At 37.8% G+C, this 17,504-nt stretch overlaps 1 protein-coding gene across 1 annotated transcript in view; it reads left to right on the forward strand.

Moving 5' to 3' along the window:
* LOC146004095 (uncharacterized) overlaps window positions 1-2,758 on the forward strand; it is a 93,679-nt gene extending 90,921 nt beyond the window's left edge. Inside the window, exon 3 of the mRNA XM_083142738.1 lies at window positions 1,305-2,758. Within this exon, the coding sequence (XP_082998864.1) occupies window positions 1,305-1,642 (338 nt within the window). The 3' untranslated portion in view covers window positions 1,643-2,758. The remainder of the gene's footprint in view (window positions 1-1,304) is intronic.
* Window positions 2,759-17,504: the final 14,746 nt, after the last annotated feature.

Here is a 17,504-nt window from a genome sequence, read left to right on the forward strand (position 1 = left end):
GAATACGGGCAGAACTGGCCCTTAGTTCTTCAGAGAAGCTTCGAAGAACATGTTATTTTTGTTAGCACTGAGAGCTGTTCGCTTCAACAATGCATTTCTATGTTTGAAAACAAATATATAATTTGAAACAAAAGTGTAAAATAGTAGGGAATTAATAAGTATATCACTGGAAAAACAAAAGAAAAAATCCTCTTTTATATACTAAAATGTGGTGAAATATGCCCGAAAAGCAAGCGTGATTGCCACGCTCACCCTCGATGAAGTGACTCAAGCGAGTGCAACAGATCATGGGTTAATGTGATCATTGACTGTGGGTATCTTGTTTGCAAGAAACTTAAAGTACCAGTACCAAAGTTACTTTTAAAATGAGTAACTAGTATAAAAAAGTACATTTCAGAACACTGGATAATAATGCAGATGACAAAAATAAGCATTTAAAAGTGTTAAATACTTATAGAGAAATGTGAAATTCTTTGTAGTCGCAGACACCAAAAGACAGTCCACTTGATAATATTTTGTCAACCTGAAGAAGATTCTGTGTGACAGCCCTGGTTTGTAGGTGTATTGAACAAACTGTCCATCTGAGGAATTCATAAAATTTGCAAATAAAACTAAGAATCAATAACAAGTCAGTGTTAGTGTGAAGCTATATAGAATTGGTAAAAAAAAAAAAAAATTAAAGTGCTCCCCTGTGCTTAGCACCACACCATGAAGGCGTATAAGGGGTGTGGGGATAACGCCCCACACTTTCTTGATCCGGTTGTGAGTGGGGGTGATGTGATCAGCATCATGCCCCTGACCACCTTTACCCCCCTGGGTTTCCCCCAGCTACTCACGTCATTTGACACTGGGTGGGCGCCGGTGCCACTTCCAACATTAGAAAAGTTCACGGATTTGAACCGGCCGGGGATCGAAATCGGGACCTTTAGCATGGTAGTCAGACGCGTTACCGACAGAGCCACCGTGGCCACTAATTGGTAACTAAATTATAAAATGTTGTCCCCCCCCAAAAAAAAATTCCCATGATGCGAGCACGTCATGAAACCCTCCTGTGGGCACTCCTGTGGAGTGTTTGTTCACTACTGAATCTAATTATGCAGTCTCGTGACACATCTCTGAGGATATGATGGCCTCATTCTTATCTAAATTTTTAAATAGAGGTCTCAATATCAGTAAATGAAACAAAGACTTGTCTCATGTCAGTACCAGCCAGTCCTACTACGAGTATATTTGACTTGTAATCCCAATATCAGCCAGGAAGTCATGACTTTTTACTATTTCATTCTTTTTTTTCCCCCTTTCAGGTTTCTGTGGAGATGGCAATAAAATTGTACCCAACTACTTGAAACATGCACCAGAGGACAGATCAAAGTACAAATTCTATGATCTTGGTACACTATACACCTCTCCAAAGCATATTAGAGAATGTGTGGTTAGTAATGAGAAAAATGGGGAAACTTATTTGGAAACTCTCAACAATTGTCAGGACTGGGTGAAGGCCTTGGTAAAAAAACTAGACCAATCTATTATGAAAAAATTGATGGACTTCAAGACTCTGCAAGAATTCGACCCTTTCATTGCAATTGTAGGAGCTGTCATTACAAATTCACTTAGATGGGTAAGCAAACCCCCTGAAAAATAACAGAATACATGCCATTCAAGATTTATTGAAAACATATTTTGGGGGGTATAGCACTGTTCAGAGTGAATGCACATCTGATCATTTTATTATTCTGCATGTAATGATATATTGTCTTCTATGAAGTACAGAGTAGAAAATATAAATAAAAGGGCAGTTGCAGACAAAGGTTATTTATTTTCAAAATAGGCATTTAAATCAGTAATCACATAATACAACTGTAGCACAAAGTTTTGTAACAATCACCCTTAGTATGTCAATAGAAAATGAATTACCTTTACAAGTTTAGTTATGTTACATAAACTGACTAAATGTTATACAAGATAAGGCATGTCACTGTATAAACATTTGTGTATATCACTCGAGCACAATAAGGCACTGTTGCATAAAATGCTATGATCTAAAAATTACAATTTACACTTTTTATTGTAGCAAAGTTAATTTCAGCATGAAATTGTAGTTACTGCAGTCCCTTCTTTCCACAAAACACAATCAATTCCTTTACAAAACCAGTCTTATTGAAGAAAAATATAAAAATATGAACATTCGCATGTACACTTAATAGTGATATTCAGATTAGACAATGTGATCATTTTGCAATTGCATAGACCAATATGAAGAGCAACTTACAGTACATTTTTCGCTAAACACATTCTTTGGTCAGATACAGAGTTACACACATTACCTACCAAATATTCATGTCGCATCCAAATTTAATAAATGACAAAATATTGGTAAAGGTACAGCCCAACAGCAGGAGTAATATACATGGTTAGAAACACTGTATTTATGATACTGATATAAAGGTTGTGTAAAATTTCATGAAAGACTTAAAACCTATTTGTAGAAACATTCTATTCTATGACTTTATGCTTGTGATGACAATATGTAGCGTGACATATAATATAATATATTCTGCAGATTTGTTTTAAAGAAAAGTCTCTATGTTAATATTGTTGCCATACTTTTCTTACCTTATTCTTTCCTGCCTGGCTACATTTTTCATTACTTCCTTTGTTCATATTTTGAGTTATACATGAATGTATGCAGTAAGCTTTGTTAGGATTACTTACTATATATTTGTAATACTTTTCTGAATAAAAGTACTATGTAACACTCCAATAATTCAAATTTATTTGCCATAAAGCCATTCCCAATTTCTAATAATTAACTAATAATTTTGTATGTAGTTTATTTTAATACATCTTTATGCTAGGATACGTTTATCAGAGCTCGACCTAGTTTGAAGCAGGATCCAAACCAGGGGATAGAACCTGGGATCCTTTGATTACAAGGTGAGTGCATTAGCACTTTGCTATCAGGTAGGCCCAGTTGATATAATAATTAATGATTATACCCTATCTGAGTAACCCCTGGAGCTAGCAAATGAAAACAAGGCTCTTCGCAAGTAGTGACTCAAGAGGATTCAACGAATTGAAGTGTGAGAGGGAACGGAATTGCTTGGAGGATGATAAGGGACTGAAGCTAACAGCAATTTGCAGGAGTGTTATGCTTTGCTCTGCCCACTAGTTTCATCCCTCTTCTCTGCCAATATTCGTCACTTTGCTCCAGAGATTCCTGGTAACTGGTGTTGCAAAATTTCATATTCGGTGAGAACGCATTACAAAAAATCCCGAATGATACATTTTGGTTGCGGCATAATTTACTTCTAACATGCAAGTGCAATGAACCTGGAAATTTTACAGGATGAGTACGCCCCCCTTCTGTTCACACCAAGTTACCCTTATGCATACTGTAAAATGCAATTTGGTAAGAAAATTATTCTGGTGTTTGCCATGACACAATATATTCGTACGAGGGATGTCAACAAATAGAGTAAGGTGGGGCAAGACTGCGCAGTTTGAGTTCATAATTTTATATTCAAGCTATGAAACTACAGACACACATGAAAAAAGCAATACACATTGCACTATCCTTTGCTGACTCACAGTAAATTTCCGAAAGCTGAATGAACAATATTTCTGCATGAAACAATTACATAACAGTAACCTGCGGGGTTAAACTGTGATCAAGTTCGGGTAAGAATGTGCACTTTCTACACAGAGTCATATTTGTATAAAAAGAAACACAAATCACCTTTAAAAGTTCTTCTATCATATGGGATACATTTCTCGTGGCATTCTCACAGTAGGCACAGTGAATCCCGTCCTGCACTTGGGTTAGGAATCTCTAACACAAATCACAAATAAAGGTTCCTGTTTCATACGAGGTGCAATTTTCATGCCACCACTCGTCACATGTGGAACACTGGATACAATCTTCTACTGGAGGATCGCTGTACTTCTCATTACAACCTGGGCAATTGTACTCTTTCTTCTGGCGTTTTCTGCTTGCTACATCTTCTTCAACAACGATGTTCCGTTTCTGTTTCCCCTGAACTTTCCTCTTACTCTTCTCAGCCAACGAAGCTTCCAAGTTGACTTTGAATGGAGATCCAGTTAACACCTGAGACTGCCTTCTCTTTCGTCGGCGGTGCTGAATATGCTCTGCACGTGGAAGTAGTGATATCTGGTTAACGGAAATGTGCCCGTATGATCCAGTATTGTTAACCCCACTTGTTGAAGGCTGCTCACCTGGAGTTTCAGCTGATGCATGAGCCAAATTTACCTGCTGTGGCACGTCATTGGTGGATGGTCCAGTATTGTTAACCCCACTTGTTTAAAACTGCTCACCTGGAGTTGGAGCTGATACATTTGTCACAGTAGAGGGAAGAAACTCGTCCTCCGTGAAGATGTCTTGATTGAAAGGGCATAATCCAGTCATTTCAAAGCCCTTCATGGCATTCCCAACTGTAACTGCCTTCCCATATGCCTTTGTAAAAATGGATGCCACTTGGAAGAAAACTGTGATTGGGCGACCTGGATGGTTACTCATCCACTTATCACACACAAATGAATAAAACGACTTCAGTGGACCAAAAAATTATCCATCTAATGGCTGAGCCTTGCAAGCCACACACTTGCACCTGCAAGCCACACACATGTGGGGCAAAACTGCACACGTGCGCAGTCGTGCCCCGTGCTGCATTCCTGAACAAATCACGTGATCAGTGACGTGCAGTGACGTCTACACTTGGGGTAGCAATGAGTGGCGTGACCAACGGGTCATAACCCCCCCCCCCTTTTTTTTAGGGCCAAGTATTCTTAAAAGAAGAACGTCAAGTACAGGAAAAATTGCAAAGTTAGGAATGACTACAAAAAATTGTACACATAACTTCCACCCACTTTCGAAAATCAAAAAGCATTTGATTTGACTACTGAGCCAGAGTTGCCGGGTTTGAATCTCGGCTTGGCAATGGGTGATCTTTGTGTGTGTGTCCCTTCATCAATTTTATCATATCGTCTTCACGATTAGCCAAATATGGCGGAAAGCGAAGTAAAATAAACCAAGTCAAACAATCAATCAATGAATGATTTGATTTGATTCACTTTTTTGATACATTTAGTTCATCGCAAAGATGATACGACAAAATTAATGAAGGGACAAACATAAAGAACACCCATGTTCAGGTAGGGGTTCGAACCCGGAACTCCTGGTGTTGTAGCGCACCCCCACGGTTGGTTGATTTGACGTTTTAAGTCCATTTTATACACAGAAAGGCTAATCGGAACTAGACCTATAGTTTCATGTAGGATCCGAACCACTATATACCTCCATCGGGTACAGATCCGGGACCACTTGCACTCCCCCACGGAGGTCGGCCAACAACAAACATGTGAGGAAGGCGCTAACCATTCGGATACGTGGGTATCGGTAAAGCAAACTGCATTTTTCCTGAGTAGTAATTTTCAATTGAATTTTTGAAATATCATCTTTATATATGATTAACGTTTTTTCAAAAATTTTGCATTGCTTGATTTCCCTAATTCTCACGATCTCGTTACTGAAGGATCCGGACTTGAATCCTGGCCTTTGCATGAGTGTTTCTTTGCAACCACTCTTCACCCGTTTAATTTATTCAACGTTCATCGTCATGGCAGAAATTAGGTAAAGCGATGGAAGAGAGAAGAAAATACAAATAATTTCTTCCCAGTGCATCTGCAGGGCACTGTGAAATCAGGAGCCAAGAATTCTCTGTTTATGATTGTCCATCATGACTTTCTTAGCTAGTTATTCCGATTAAATCTATACAGCTAGAAAAAGCGATGAGTAACAAAACACACCTTTAAACAAAGCTTTTTTCTACTTTCTTCAATTATATTCATTTGGCTTTTTGAGTTCTGGGATACATTTTTCATTTCTAATTTTTTCATTATTCACTGCAGGCAGAGTACAACACATAAGAACAAGAATGCTGGCTCGTCACGAATTCCGGCCGGAATTGTTCTTTGTGAGGTCCGTTCATCAGTTTCATCATATCATCGCTCATCCTCATTTACGCGATAACCAAATGTGGCAGAAAAGTGAAGTAAAATAAACCAAACCAACAAGAATTAGAACGCGCGTCCACTTGCTCAAATAAATACATCCGTATTTATGGTTGTTTAGCTTATTCATTTTTTTATTAGAGGCCAAGAGATTAGTATATTTAAATAAAACACTACTAAAACGAGAGCAAGAGAGAGCATGAGCAAATATTTGTTATTTAATCATTATATATTCCACATTAAAAAAAAAAAGCATAAAATTTTTGTCTGCGCATAAGACGTTCCAATTGCATAAATAATAAAAGTACATCCCATATTATACATACATATTGTACAACGTGTAAAAAGTAGTGTAAATACAGAGATCATTAGTACTGCAGAAAAATTTCCCCTTAGTTCTTTAGAGGATTTACAAAGGAATCGAAGGGAAACCAATCCCCTATCTGTCCTATAGGAGATAGACTGGAGGACCTGAAACCACAGGCTTTCAACCATGGGAGCGGGGGGCAAGGGAGGTAGAGGCAGAAATCTTCCCTTTCCCTTCGAAAACCCGTTTCTACCTGGAACTGTGAGGCGGAGAAAGAGTGAGCTAGGCCGCTGAACGTACCGAGGGACGAGAAGCGCGTGAAAAAAAAGTGTTGCATATGAACTGTGGCTTCAACAAAACATTAAATATTGTGATTTGAAAATAATTAGAGATTTGAGATTGATTGATCTATCTCTGCTAGACTAGCTACTCCTCAGTGCAAGTCACTGCACGTGATGCTGCCCAGCTATTGCACAAAGCAATGGAAACTAATACACAGGTGGACTCGGCATTCACACAGCTTCTTCTATCCATCAACATCGTAATATTGTATACATTCACAGTGAACTAGTACTCAAAACACGTAGTACCAAAATAAATAGCAAACACCCTCAAAATCTTTTCAGTTATGTCTCTCAGCACAACGAATTTCAAACGTATCTTCACCACTGTCCACAGCTAGCTACCAGCTTGAACGAAGTAACGGTGGTGCAGTGGTGCCAACTGTGTGTGATTTTCACCTTGAAAAACTGGTGCGCAGTGTTACCCGCCGTGCAGTCTTACCCCACCTTACTCTAAGTCACGAACAGAAATGGGATAGCTGATAACAGCAGTTAGTAGATTTGAAAGGAGTGAATAATTGGCAAGATATAGTTTCAGCAGCAGATGATAGATTTTTCATGTTCATGCAAAGATAAATATTGAAAATGGCAATCACACTCAAAGAGTGTACTGCAGATGAGTGAAGTATTGTTGTGAAGTTTTGGGAACAATGGGACAGTGACGTGCATTGAGGAGTAGCTAGTCTAGCAGAGATAGATCAATCAATCTCACATCTCGAATTATATTCAAATCACAATATTTATTGTCTTGTTAAAGCCACCACAGCTCATATGCAACACCTTCTTTTCCACGCACTTCTCGTCCATCGGTGTTCTCCGCGGGCAAAGCAGGCTGGATACCCTAGCTCGCTCTTCTTCAGCCAGGCCAGTTTCCAGGTAGAAACGGTCGGCCCAAGGGAAAGGAATATTTCTACCTCTACTTCCCTTGCCCCCACGCCCCCCGCTGCAAAGGTTGAAAGCCCAGGCTTTCAGGTCCTCCAGTCTATCTCCTATAGGACAGATAGGGGATTGGTTTCTCATAATTTTTTTGTAAATCCTCTAAAGAACACAGGGTAAAATTTTCTGCAGTACTTATGTTCTCCGTATTTACACAACCTTTTACACGTTGTACAATATGTGTGTATGTATAATATGGGATGTAGTTTTATTATTTATAAAATGGGAACGTGTTATGTGCAGACAATAATGTTATGCTTTCTTTCTTTTTTTCTTTTTCAAATATGGAATATATAATGATTAAATTACAAATATGTGCTCAGGCTCTCTCTGACTCTCGTTTTAGTAGTGTTTTATTTAAATATACTAATATATTGGCCTGTAACAGTCATAAATACGGATGTATTTATTTGGGCAAGAGAACGCGTGTTCATATTGTTGTTGGTTTGGTTTATTTTACTTCGCTTTTCTGACACATTTGGTTATCGCAAAAATGAGGATTGAGTGATGATATGATGAAATTGGTGAAGGGACCTCATATGAACAATCCAGGCCAGGATTCGAACCCGTGATGAGTGCGCATTCTTGTCCTATGTGTTGCAGTGAATAATGAAATAATTTGGAATGAAAAATGTATCTCAGAACTCAAAAAGTCAAATGAATATCATTGAAGAAACTACAAAAAAGTGTGTTGTGTTTTGTTACCTGTCACCAAATCAACCAAGCGCGGGGGAGTGGTTATCACAGCGCACTACGACACCAGGAGTTCCGGGTTCGAACTCCGACCCGGGCATGGGCGTTCCCTGTGCTCGTTCCTTCATCAGTTTCATCGTATCATCTTCACAATTAACCAAATGTGACAAAAAAGCGACGCTAAGTAACAAAAATGAAATCAAATCGTTGATTGATTGCTCAAATTGGTTTATTTTACTTCGCTTTTCCGCCACCTTTGGTACAACAAAATAGATGAAGGAACACACACAAAGAACACAAATGGCCAATCCGAGATTCGAACCCAGGATCTCTGGCTTAGAGTCAAATCAAATAGTTTTTTATTTTCGAATGTGGGTGGGGGTTACGTGTACTTTTTTCTAGTACTCATTCATAATTTTGCAATCTTTTCCTGTTATTGACATTCTTCTTTTTTGAAGGAATACTGGCCCTAAAGGGAGGAGGGGTGTGACTCACACCAACCCCCCCCCTTGAGCACGCCACTGACTGCTACCCCAAGTGTCAACGTCACCGCACGTCACTGCAATGGGATATCCTGCAAAGTATATTCATAATGAAATGCTTCCTGTATGCAATCAGGAGTGTTCCTCGCCTAGAGAGGTACACAATTGTGTTGATAAATTTTCTCAAAGTTGCTCAAATGGACAATGAAAACCGACAAGGTAATTGTATTAAAATTGCGACGGAGCCTGTGCAGAGAGCCGAGGAGAGAATTAAAGCTGGTGGCTGGGTAACAATGTAGTGGAGAGTAAAGTTGTTCTTGTGGTTGAGGCTACCAAATAATGTAATAACAATTTCTGAAAAGTGTGCACTCCGTTGATTTATAGGTTGCTTGAACTGAAAAAGTAATTAGTGAGGAATAAGGAGATTTGTAAATGCAATAACAGACAGTTTTGAAGTCTGTGTGACTTATTTATAACTTCCTTTTTGTATTATGCCAAGAAAAGTACAATATGTAAGTGCCACTGCTATTCAAGAAAGACACTGTTCATACATAGTTATTCTGCAAGAAATATAATTGGCATTCTCACTGGTTATTGGAAGACGGCATAATATGACACATAACCGGTACTTGTAGGCAAATAATGGGAGGGGTTCAAGTTTCAGTAGTCAAGGGTAGTAAAATTTCAATCCCTCGTAATATTCATAATAACTGTTATTTTTGGAAGTTATTCACTAATTGTAGTCTGATTAATAATTACAATGTTTTGTGTTAAAACAGTTTTAAATTAATATTTCTTAATGTCTCACCATACATACCAACATGCAGTAATTATATTTAAGAATTACAAAATTATTTCTCATTATATCCATTTAGATTTATTTTTCCAAATTTTGATAAAAAAAAATATCAAAACATATCTGCGTTTTTATTAATTTTTTGGAAACACACATGTATAATTGCCATTTTACAGTTTACTTTTAGCATAATCAATGTTGTTACAGTTATTCTTAAGATATGAATAAAATGAAATTACTGTACATGAAGAATATAAGAGCATTATGCCTGTGAACCACCTCAGAACTGTGATATATATTTTCAAAATGATTTCAAATATATTGATCAAATGTTGTGTTCATTCAAGTAATACAAAATATTTATTAAACCAATGGGACTAGTGTTGCCCACGAGACGAGACTTTGGCCTGTCTCGTCTCGTGGAGCCTCGTGGAAATGCTGTCTCGTCTCGAAAATATTCGTTTGTCTTATGACACATGGTCAATCCCGTCTCGTCTCGAATTTTTAAAAGCCTGTCCCGTCTCGTCCCGTGGGCAACACTAAATGGGACCCATTATACGTATATGCAGCCATGACGTGACATATGGTGATAAGCCAATTTCATTTTTCCTTGCTAATGAGTTTCATAAAGAGCAAAGTGGCACCACCAATAGCAAAAGCAGAAGCTCCAATTATTGCAGCATCCCCTGCTGTCAAACTTGTTGACAGTTCCTCTAGAGGCTTGCACCTACTCGTACATGGTGGATTCGACTGTTGGACTGCTGACTGCAAACGAACTGGATTATATTCACAACAACAACTTAAGTTCTTGTAGAAAATGCTGACAGTTGAACCAAAGTGAATGATAACGTGCATATTTGAGCTTGTTTTCCATAACGAATCTCCAAAATTGCAGCTTTGAAATGTGTAAGTTCCTAATTCTTTTAGTTCTGAGTTTTGAACGCATTTTATTTCCTTCTGACCGAGAGAGATGCTTAAATTGTGGTATTAGTCTCCCCCCGCTTTCATTTGCTGAAAGAAAGAAATGATTGACCACTGTCAGCGAAAGACTGATTTTAGTGATTACAACTATTTTATGTGAATGCACACATTAATAATTACTCTCAGTACAAAAACGTGATCTGTCTGGCAAAAAAAAAAAAGCCCATCAAAAAGCAGGTTCAATGTTGGGGATGGAGGGGCAGGAGACACTTTTTGCCTCCTGCACAAAATATTCTTCAATGGGTCCGAACCAGAGACACTTACATGTCTATGAATATACCAACTATGAGACTGCTAAATTATCTGTCAGCCATTCTGTTTTTTGTAAAACACTGAATTTTCCAAATGTACAAAAATCTAGCTAAAAGCAATAGGAGCAGTGAATTGAGTCAAATACATATTATGCAGTCATAATTTTTGCAAATGGGTTTTACTGAAAATGCCATCAGATGCTGTGTAAAATTGCTAAATAATTCACTCTCAGCTACAAACTGTTATGCTGTATTTTGATTACTGTACAGTACACCACACATTACTAACAACAGGCACATACCCAGAAGTGTTTTTGGGGGGGAGGGTGGAGGGAGGGTGGCTGAACAACATTTTTTTAAGGGGTATAGATAAAACCTCACAAGTGTATGTTTAGGGCTTGTGGTGGCCTTTTGCTGCCAAAACCGGGGGCACGGAAAGTTTACTTTCTCTTGGTAGACAAGGCCTAGCAATAAGAGGCCATAGTGCGGAGGCAAAATAATGGGGAGCAGCTATCCTTTAATCGAAGCCACCGTTGAAGGCTGCCATTTTTATCACAACGTGTTTGTCCGTTTCTTCTCATCAGGCATCAATACATTTATGGTGTCTGAGTATTTTTATACGAAGCTGTTACATACGCACGGGATGGACAATCCACACAAACTGTGGGCTGCAAAGTGGACGCAGACAGTGGGTGGGCAAATGTCTACAAAACACAGGGACGTAGCTAGGTTGATCAGTTCGGGGGGGCCCAAAACTTAAGATTTTTTTCTATCAAACCATTAAAAACTAACAAACTATTAATATACCATATAGGCCTACATAAGTATATGTACAGTGTATATATATATGTATATATATATATATATATATATATATATATATATATATATATATATATATAGATAGATAGATAGATAGATAGATATATAGATATATATAAAATCTTGTTGGAAGAGAACATTACTTTCTCCTGTAGCCCCCCCAAAATTACGGATATAGACTCGCGAAATCCATGGCCATTATTCAGGAATCTAAATGCAGAATGAACTTATTAACTTAATGGCATCTAGACAGTCTTTAAAAATCCATGTATTTTCTCTTATGTCAGATTTTTGAGACACCAAGAACAATGTCATTAGTCCTTACTCCTTAGATTTGTAAATTTGCTCGAAGAAAATTGAGAAGTAGAGAAAACCCTCTTCCGTGGGTTTAGATATAAAAGGGTACTGGTATTAGGTGTACGTACAAGTATGACAACGGTGCAAAAATGAAATGTTTGTGTAATGAGTTCAAGATAGGCATCCCATGTATATTGTTTATACCAGAATCGAATCCGGCGGCCTTTAGTGCAAGGCGACACCCTTAACCACTATTCTATGGGACATGCATGAGTCTTTTGTGGTGTCGTACTGTACACATTGGAGAATGATGATGATATAAATGAAATTTTATGCACACATCTAGTTTCTTAAAAGTAATCTTCTTTGCGCGTGCAAAACTGAATATATGATGGCAATAGAAACAACAAAATTCTCGTGCGCTCAAATTATTGCGCCCTAGTCTTTCAAAGTTCGATCACTGGTAGAAACTCCAAAATTTCTGTGATGGCCTAACATCGTGAGGACAATTGAGAAGCTACTTGAAATCAATATGTAAGCGAATTCCACTCTCAAAACTAGATGGGACTCGATGTGATGACCACTCGTCACCGAATGGAAAAACACTTCGAGGCTTTATCCTTCAAAATTAATTTTACTGAATAACTGTAGTTTTCATTAGAGGACCTAAACATGGCTTTTTTGCACAGTACAATGTTGTTTTCTTTCACCCTACTTTTATAGTTTTTCATTCAAAGGATTCCACTCCAGAAGCATGAGCATGACACACTACGAAACCAGAGGTCCAAGGTTCGGACCTTGGACAGGAGGTGTGGTTGCATCATGTCTCGCATCGCTAGTCCTTCGGATCATCATTCAATTTCATCGTCTCATTCAAGCCAAGAGGTAGAAAAGTGGCGTAAAATAACGAAATAGAAATGATTGATTGACTTGGTTCATTTTACTTCACTTTTCTAACACTTTTTGGCTAATCGTGAAGATGAGAATGAGTTAAGATTAACTTGATGAAAGGACCATCACGAAGAAGACACATTCTCAGGCTGGAATTCGAACACGGGACATTCTGCTTCGTAGCGTAACCTGCTAACCACTCCACCACGGAGTTGTCGACCCAAATAGAAATGAAAATTAGAAATTGCCGTCTTGAATTTGCAGGAACAGAATTCACCAGCAAGGGCAAAAGATTTTTGCTCCCACTAGGATAGGCAAATAACAGAAAATGCTTGATAAGTAATTTGGCTCTCCATATTTCATGATATTATTATGTAAGTAACTATTATTCGCTATATAACTTTGGATTAATTTTATTTGTATGTCTAGTCAACTTTCCCGCCTAAGCACTCAGCAGCAGCCACAGCGCCTGCATTTGCGGGTGGAGGCCAGAGTTGCTAAAGGTCCAGGAATTTTAAATAAATTCAATTCCCATCCAGGAGAGAAAATCAGCAAGCGTAAATGGGTTCTGGACCATAAGGAACCTCTTCATCTATAACGTTTTCAATTTGGTCCATGAATTATTTTCCAGATGAATTTAATTTCGGTCCAGGATCCTTATTTCCTGAAGAATTTAAATACGGTCAAGGAACATTTTTTTCCGGATCAATTTAAATAGGGTCAAAGTTCCGTATTGAAATGAAACAATTCGCAACTTGCTACGTATTTAGATTGTGCGAGAGAAAAGGTTCCGGTCCTATAACGGAATCCTATAGAACAAATGTATGCTTTCCCTAATCTTAACAATCCCAGGGTTGTTAATGGTCCAGGTATTGTAAATTAATTCATTTCACATCCGGGAGGGAAAATCAGCAAGTGTAAATGGGTTCTAGGCCTCAATTCGGTTCAGGAACCTTTTTTCCGTATGAATTTAAATACGGTGCAGGAACTCTTTTTTTGGTAAAATTTAAATACGGTCCAGGAACCTTGTTTTGCGGCTGAATTTAAAAAATGTCCAAGAACTTTTTTTCCAGGATCAATTAAAATTTGGCGCAGGAATATTTTCCGGATCAATTTAAATATGATCCAGTATCCTTTTTTTAATGGAACAATACACTACTAGAACAGAATTTAAATTGTGCGAGAAGAAAGGTTCCGGTCCTGCAACGGAACCCAATAAAACCCATAGAAGTTATTTGTAGATGGACCTTTGACAACCCTGGTAGAAGCTAAATGAAGATAAATCACAAAATATGCAGAATTTTGAAACGTATTATTTCTAGAGCATGTACTCTACTATATAAAGTTAACTACATACCTCCTTTCCTTCCTTAATTGAAATGTGGCTTATTCTTCATCACATGTGAGATCAACCGCCCTGGGAGTCAAACGCGGTCGCCTGTGTGGTAGTCGGACACCAATTTAGAAAGTCAATGTGTTGGACATTTGGTCGATCAATCGATCCTACTTAATTTTTTTTGAGAGGAAAACGAGCTGGCAGCTTCACACTCGAAATTTCACTTCGCCTATCCCCTAGTGGAGTGGTTATCACATCGTGCTACGATGCCAGGTGTACCGGGTTCGAATTCCGGACTGAGCATGGGTGTTTGTTTTGTCCATTGATCAATTTAATCATATCATCACTCATCCCCATCTTCGCAATTAGCCAAATGTAGCAGAAGAGCAAAGTAAAATGAACCAAATCAATCGAAATTTCACTCGCAATGCATGAAAATGAGATCTCAAGCACTCCGTGATCCTACCGGAATCTCACGTTTACAGAAGCTAACTATGATATGATATGATATGATATGATTTATTTCATTCCTTTGACCATTGTACAGTGGTTGTTTTCCACACATGGTATGGAACATGTCAGCACATTACAGTTAATAATTATTTTCAAATAGGTACAAGTGTGAAGATATTATACATAACATTTAAGAAACATTGATTACATTATAATTGATTCTCCTTGTTCTTGCTGTTAGATGCAAGGTTTACAGTAATTTACATACATATAATAGATAAAATTCAATACATGCTTATACATGTCCTAGGAGTTCATTTAGGATGTTACAATTTGCAATTTATTGTCAGGTACTCTTTAACAGAATAAAAACAATGATCTAATAGGTATTTTTTTACATGCTTTTTATATGAGGTAGCTGATTGTATTATTTTTATGTCACTTGGAAGGTTATTGAAACAGTGAACAGCCATGTATTTAGGTCCTTTCTCAAATAATGTGGTGTTGTGTGATGGTATTGTGAGGTTGCTGCCATTCCTTGTATAATATTTATGTGAGGAGTTGTTACATTTGAAGGAATCTAAGTCAGTTTTTACATACATCAGCAGATGAAGTATATACAAGCATGGTGAGGGTAATATGCCTAAATTTTTAAACAGTCTTCTGCAGGGTGTATTTCTCTTAGCTCCTGCTATTATTCTGACAATTTTCTTTTGCAGCACAAAAATTTTATTACTATTAGTGGAATTTCCCCAGAAGATTATACCGTATGTTAATAAAGATTGAAACATGGTGTAATATAGTATTTTCAATGTTTCTAAGTTTGATATTGTTTTTAGTGTATTAATGGCAAATATAATTTTACCTAGTTTTGCGGAAAGGTGATCTATGTGTGGGTCCCATTTTAAGCTTTCATGAATCCATACTCCCAGGAATTTGACTGTTTTAACGTGATTTACTGTCATATTATCTAATGTAACATTTGGTTCATTTATCATTTTATTCCTGAGTTTGATTGTTACCTGTTTGATATTAGAGTTAAGGGTTTGTTCCTTACCACCGGTGATGGCTACACTTGTATCATCTGCATAAAGAGTCGTTTTTGCTGAATTTAAATTTATTGGCAAATCATTAATATATATTAAGAAGAGTAATGGTCCAATAATAGAACCTTGTGGAACTCCACTTGATATTGTGCAGGGTTTCGAGACAAAGCTAGATTGCACACCGTCATCCTTTCTGTGGATAATCTCGACTATTTGCATACGATTGCTAAGATAGGATGTGAGCCAATCATGTGTGATGCCTCTTATGCCATAATGTTTTATTTTTTGTAATAGTTTTTCATGGGGTACTAGGTCGAAGGCTTTTGTTAAATCTAGAAAGAGTCCCGTGCATTGTCCCGTTTTGTCTAATGTTTCTCTTATATATTCCAAATATTGAAACACAGCAGATTCAGTTGATTTCCCTTTGCGGAAGCCATGCTGAGTATTTGAAATAAGTTGTTGTTTTTCTAAAAATGATACAATTCGATTGTTCATGGTAGCTTCTAAAATTTTCGAGAATGGGGAGAGGAGAGGTATTGGTCTGTAGTTGGTTAAGTTGTTTCTATCTCCTTTCTTGTATATTGGAATTACTTTTGTTTCCTTCAGCTTTTGTGGAAAAACTCCTGTGGTGAAGGACAAATTGATTATGTGGCACAGTGGGATTACAATATATTCTTTGCATTGTTTGACAATATAAGTGGGGATTTCATCTACACTACACGACCAAGTAGGTCTGAGTTTCTGTACGATTTTTTCAACCTCCATAGTAGTTGCTGGATGCAAGTACATTGTTTTGGTGCACGTTCCTAGTTTCTTTAAGTTGTTTGTGTTGTGACTGGTACTAGTGTTGGGGGTGGAGTACATTTTCGCAACATTTGCATAGTATTCATTTAATAATGTTGCAACTTCGAGAGGTTCCTTTACAGTCTCAGAATTATGTTGTAGTGCAATATTTTCTTTTCTTTTGCTGCCTCCATGTAGCTCCATGTAGATCCTACTTCTAGGATCAAACTGTTCTTCGAACTAGTTGGCAGTCATCAATTGTCGACCAATAAAAACACAGTAGGGCAAAAAGAAGCAGATGTTTCTTGAAAATGAGTGGAAAGTTACCAAGGAAGGATATAAACTGGATACATTACAAAGGCTTATTATGGCCTTTCCCTTCATTGCAGGTTTATGAGCACAAGGGTTGAGTGTGGGAACCTGAAGGAACCGCAACATCTTTGTCATTCATCTCCCGCCAGAAAAGGGACAAACAGTAGATTTCTTTCTCTTGCAATTTGAAAAGCCTATGTCCATGCTGAACCATAAAGTAATTAACCCAGAAAGTCCTAGCTACCTGGAGGCGTTTCGGCGCGGCCGATAACCAGAGCCAGACGAAGAGAAGATTTTGTGGGAGGGGGTGACCTGGCTTAGGCCCCCTGGTGTGCATGAAGGGAAAGTGAGTTTTCAAAAGGTCCCTGACTTCCCAGAAAGGGACGGCCCATAATATCACTGCATTTCCTACCAATGCATCCGTTTGTGTTCAACCAAAGTGTATGTCACCATCAGTGGCGTCTCCTGACCCTGAACTTCAGGCGTTGGCAAAGAAGGAATGTTAACCCCTCCCCCTCTCATTTCTGTGAACCAATATTACAAATTTTCTCCGTACCTTTTTGGTGTAATTTTATAAATATTTAGAAAAACATTAAATTACATAAATTATTTTAAATGAAGTAAATACTTCATTTAAAGTATTAATATATTTGAAGGGTAAGGAGAAAATTAATATACTATGTTCAATACTTCGCCATACAATCAATTTTTAAAGCACGAGTTTGCAACCAGAGGGGTTGGTGGAACTCC

The sequence above is a fragment of the Lepisma saccharinum genome, chromosome 21 (assembly GCF_977018435.1).
Source record: "Lepisma saccharinum chromosome 21, izLepSacc3.1, whole genome shotgun sequence".
NCBI lineage: Eukaryota > Metazoa > Arthropoda > Insecta > Zygentoma > Lepismatidae > Lepisma > Lepisma saccharinum.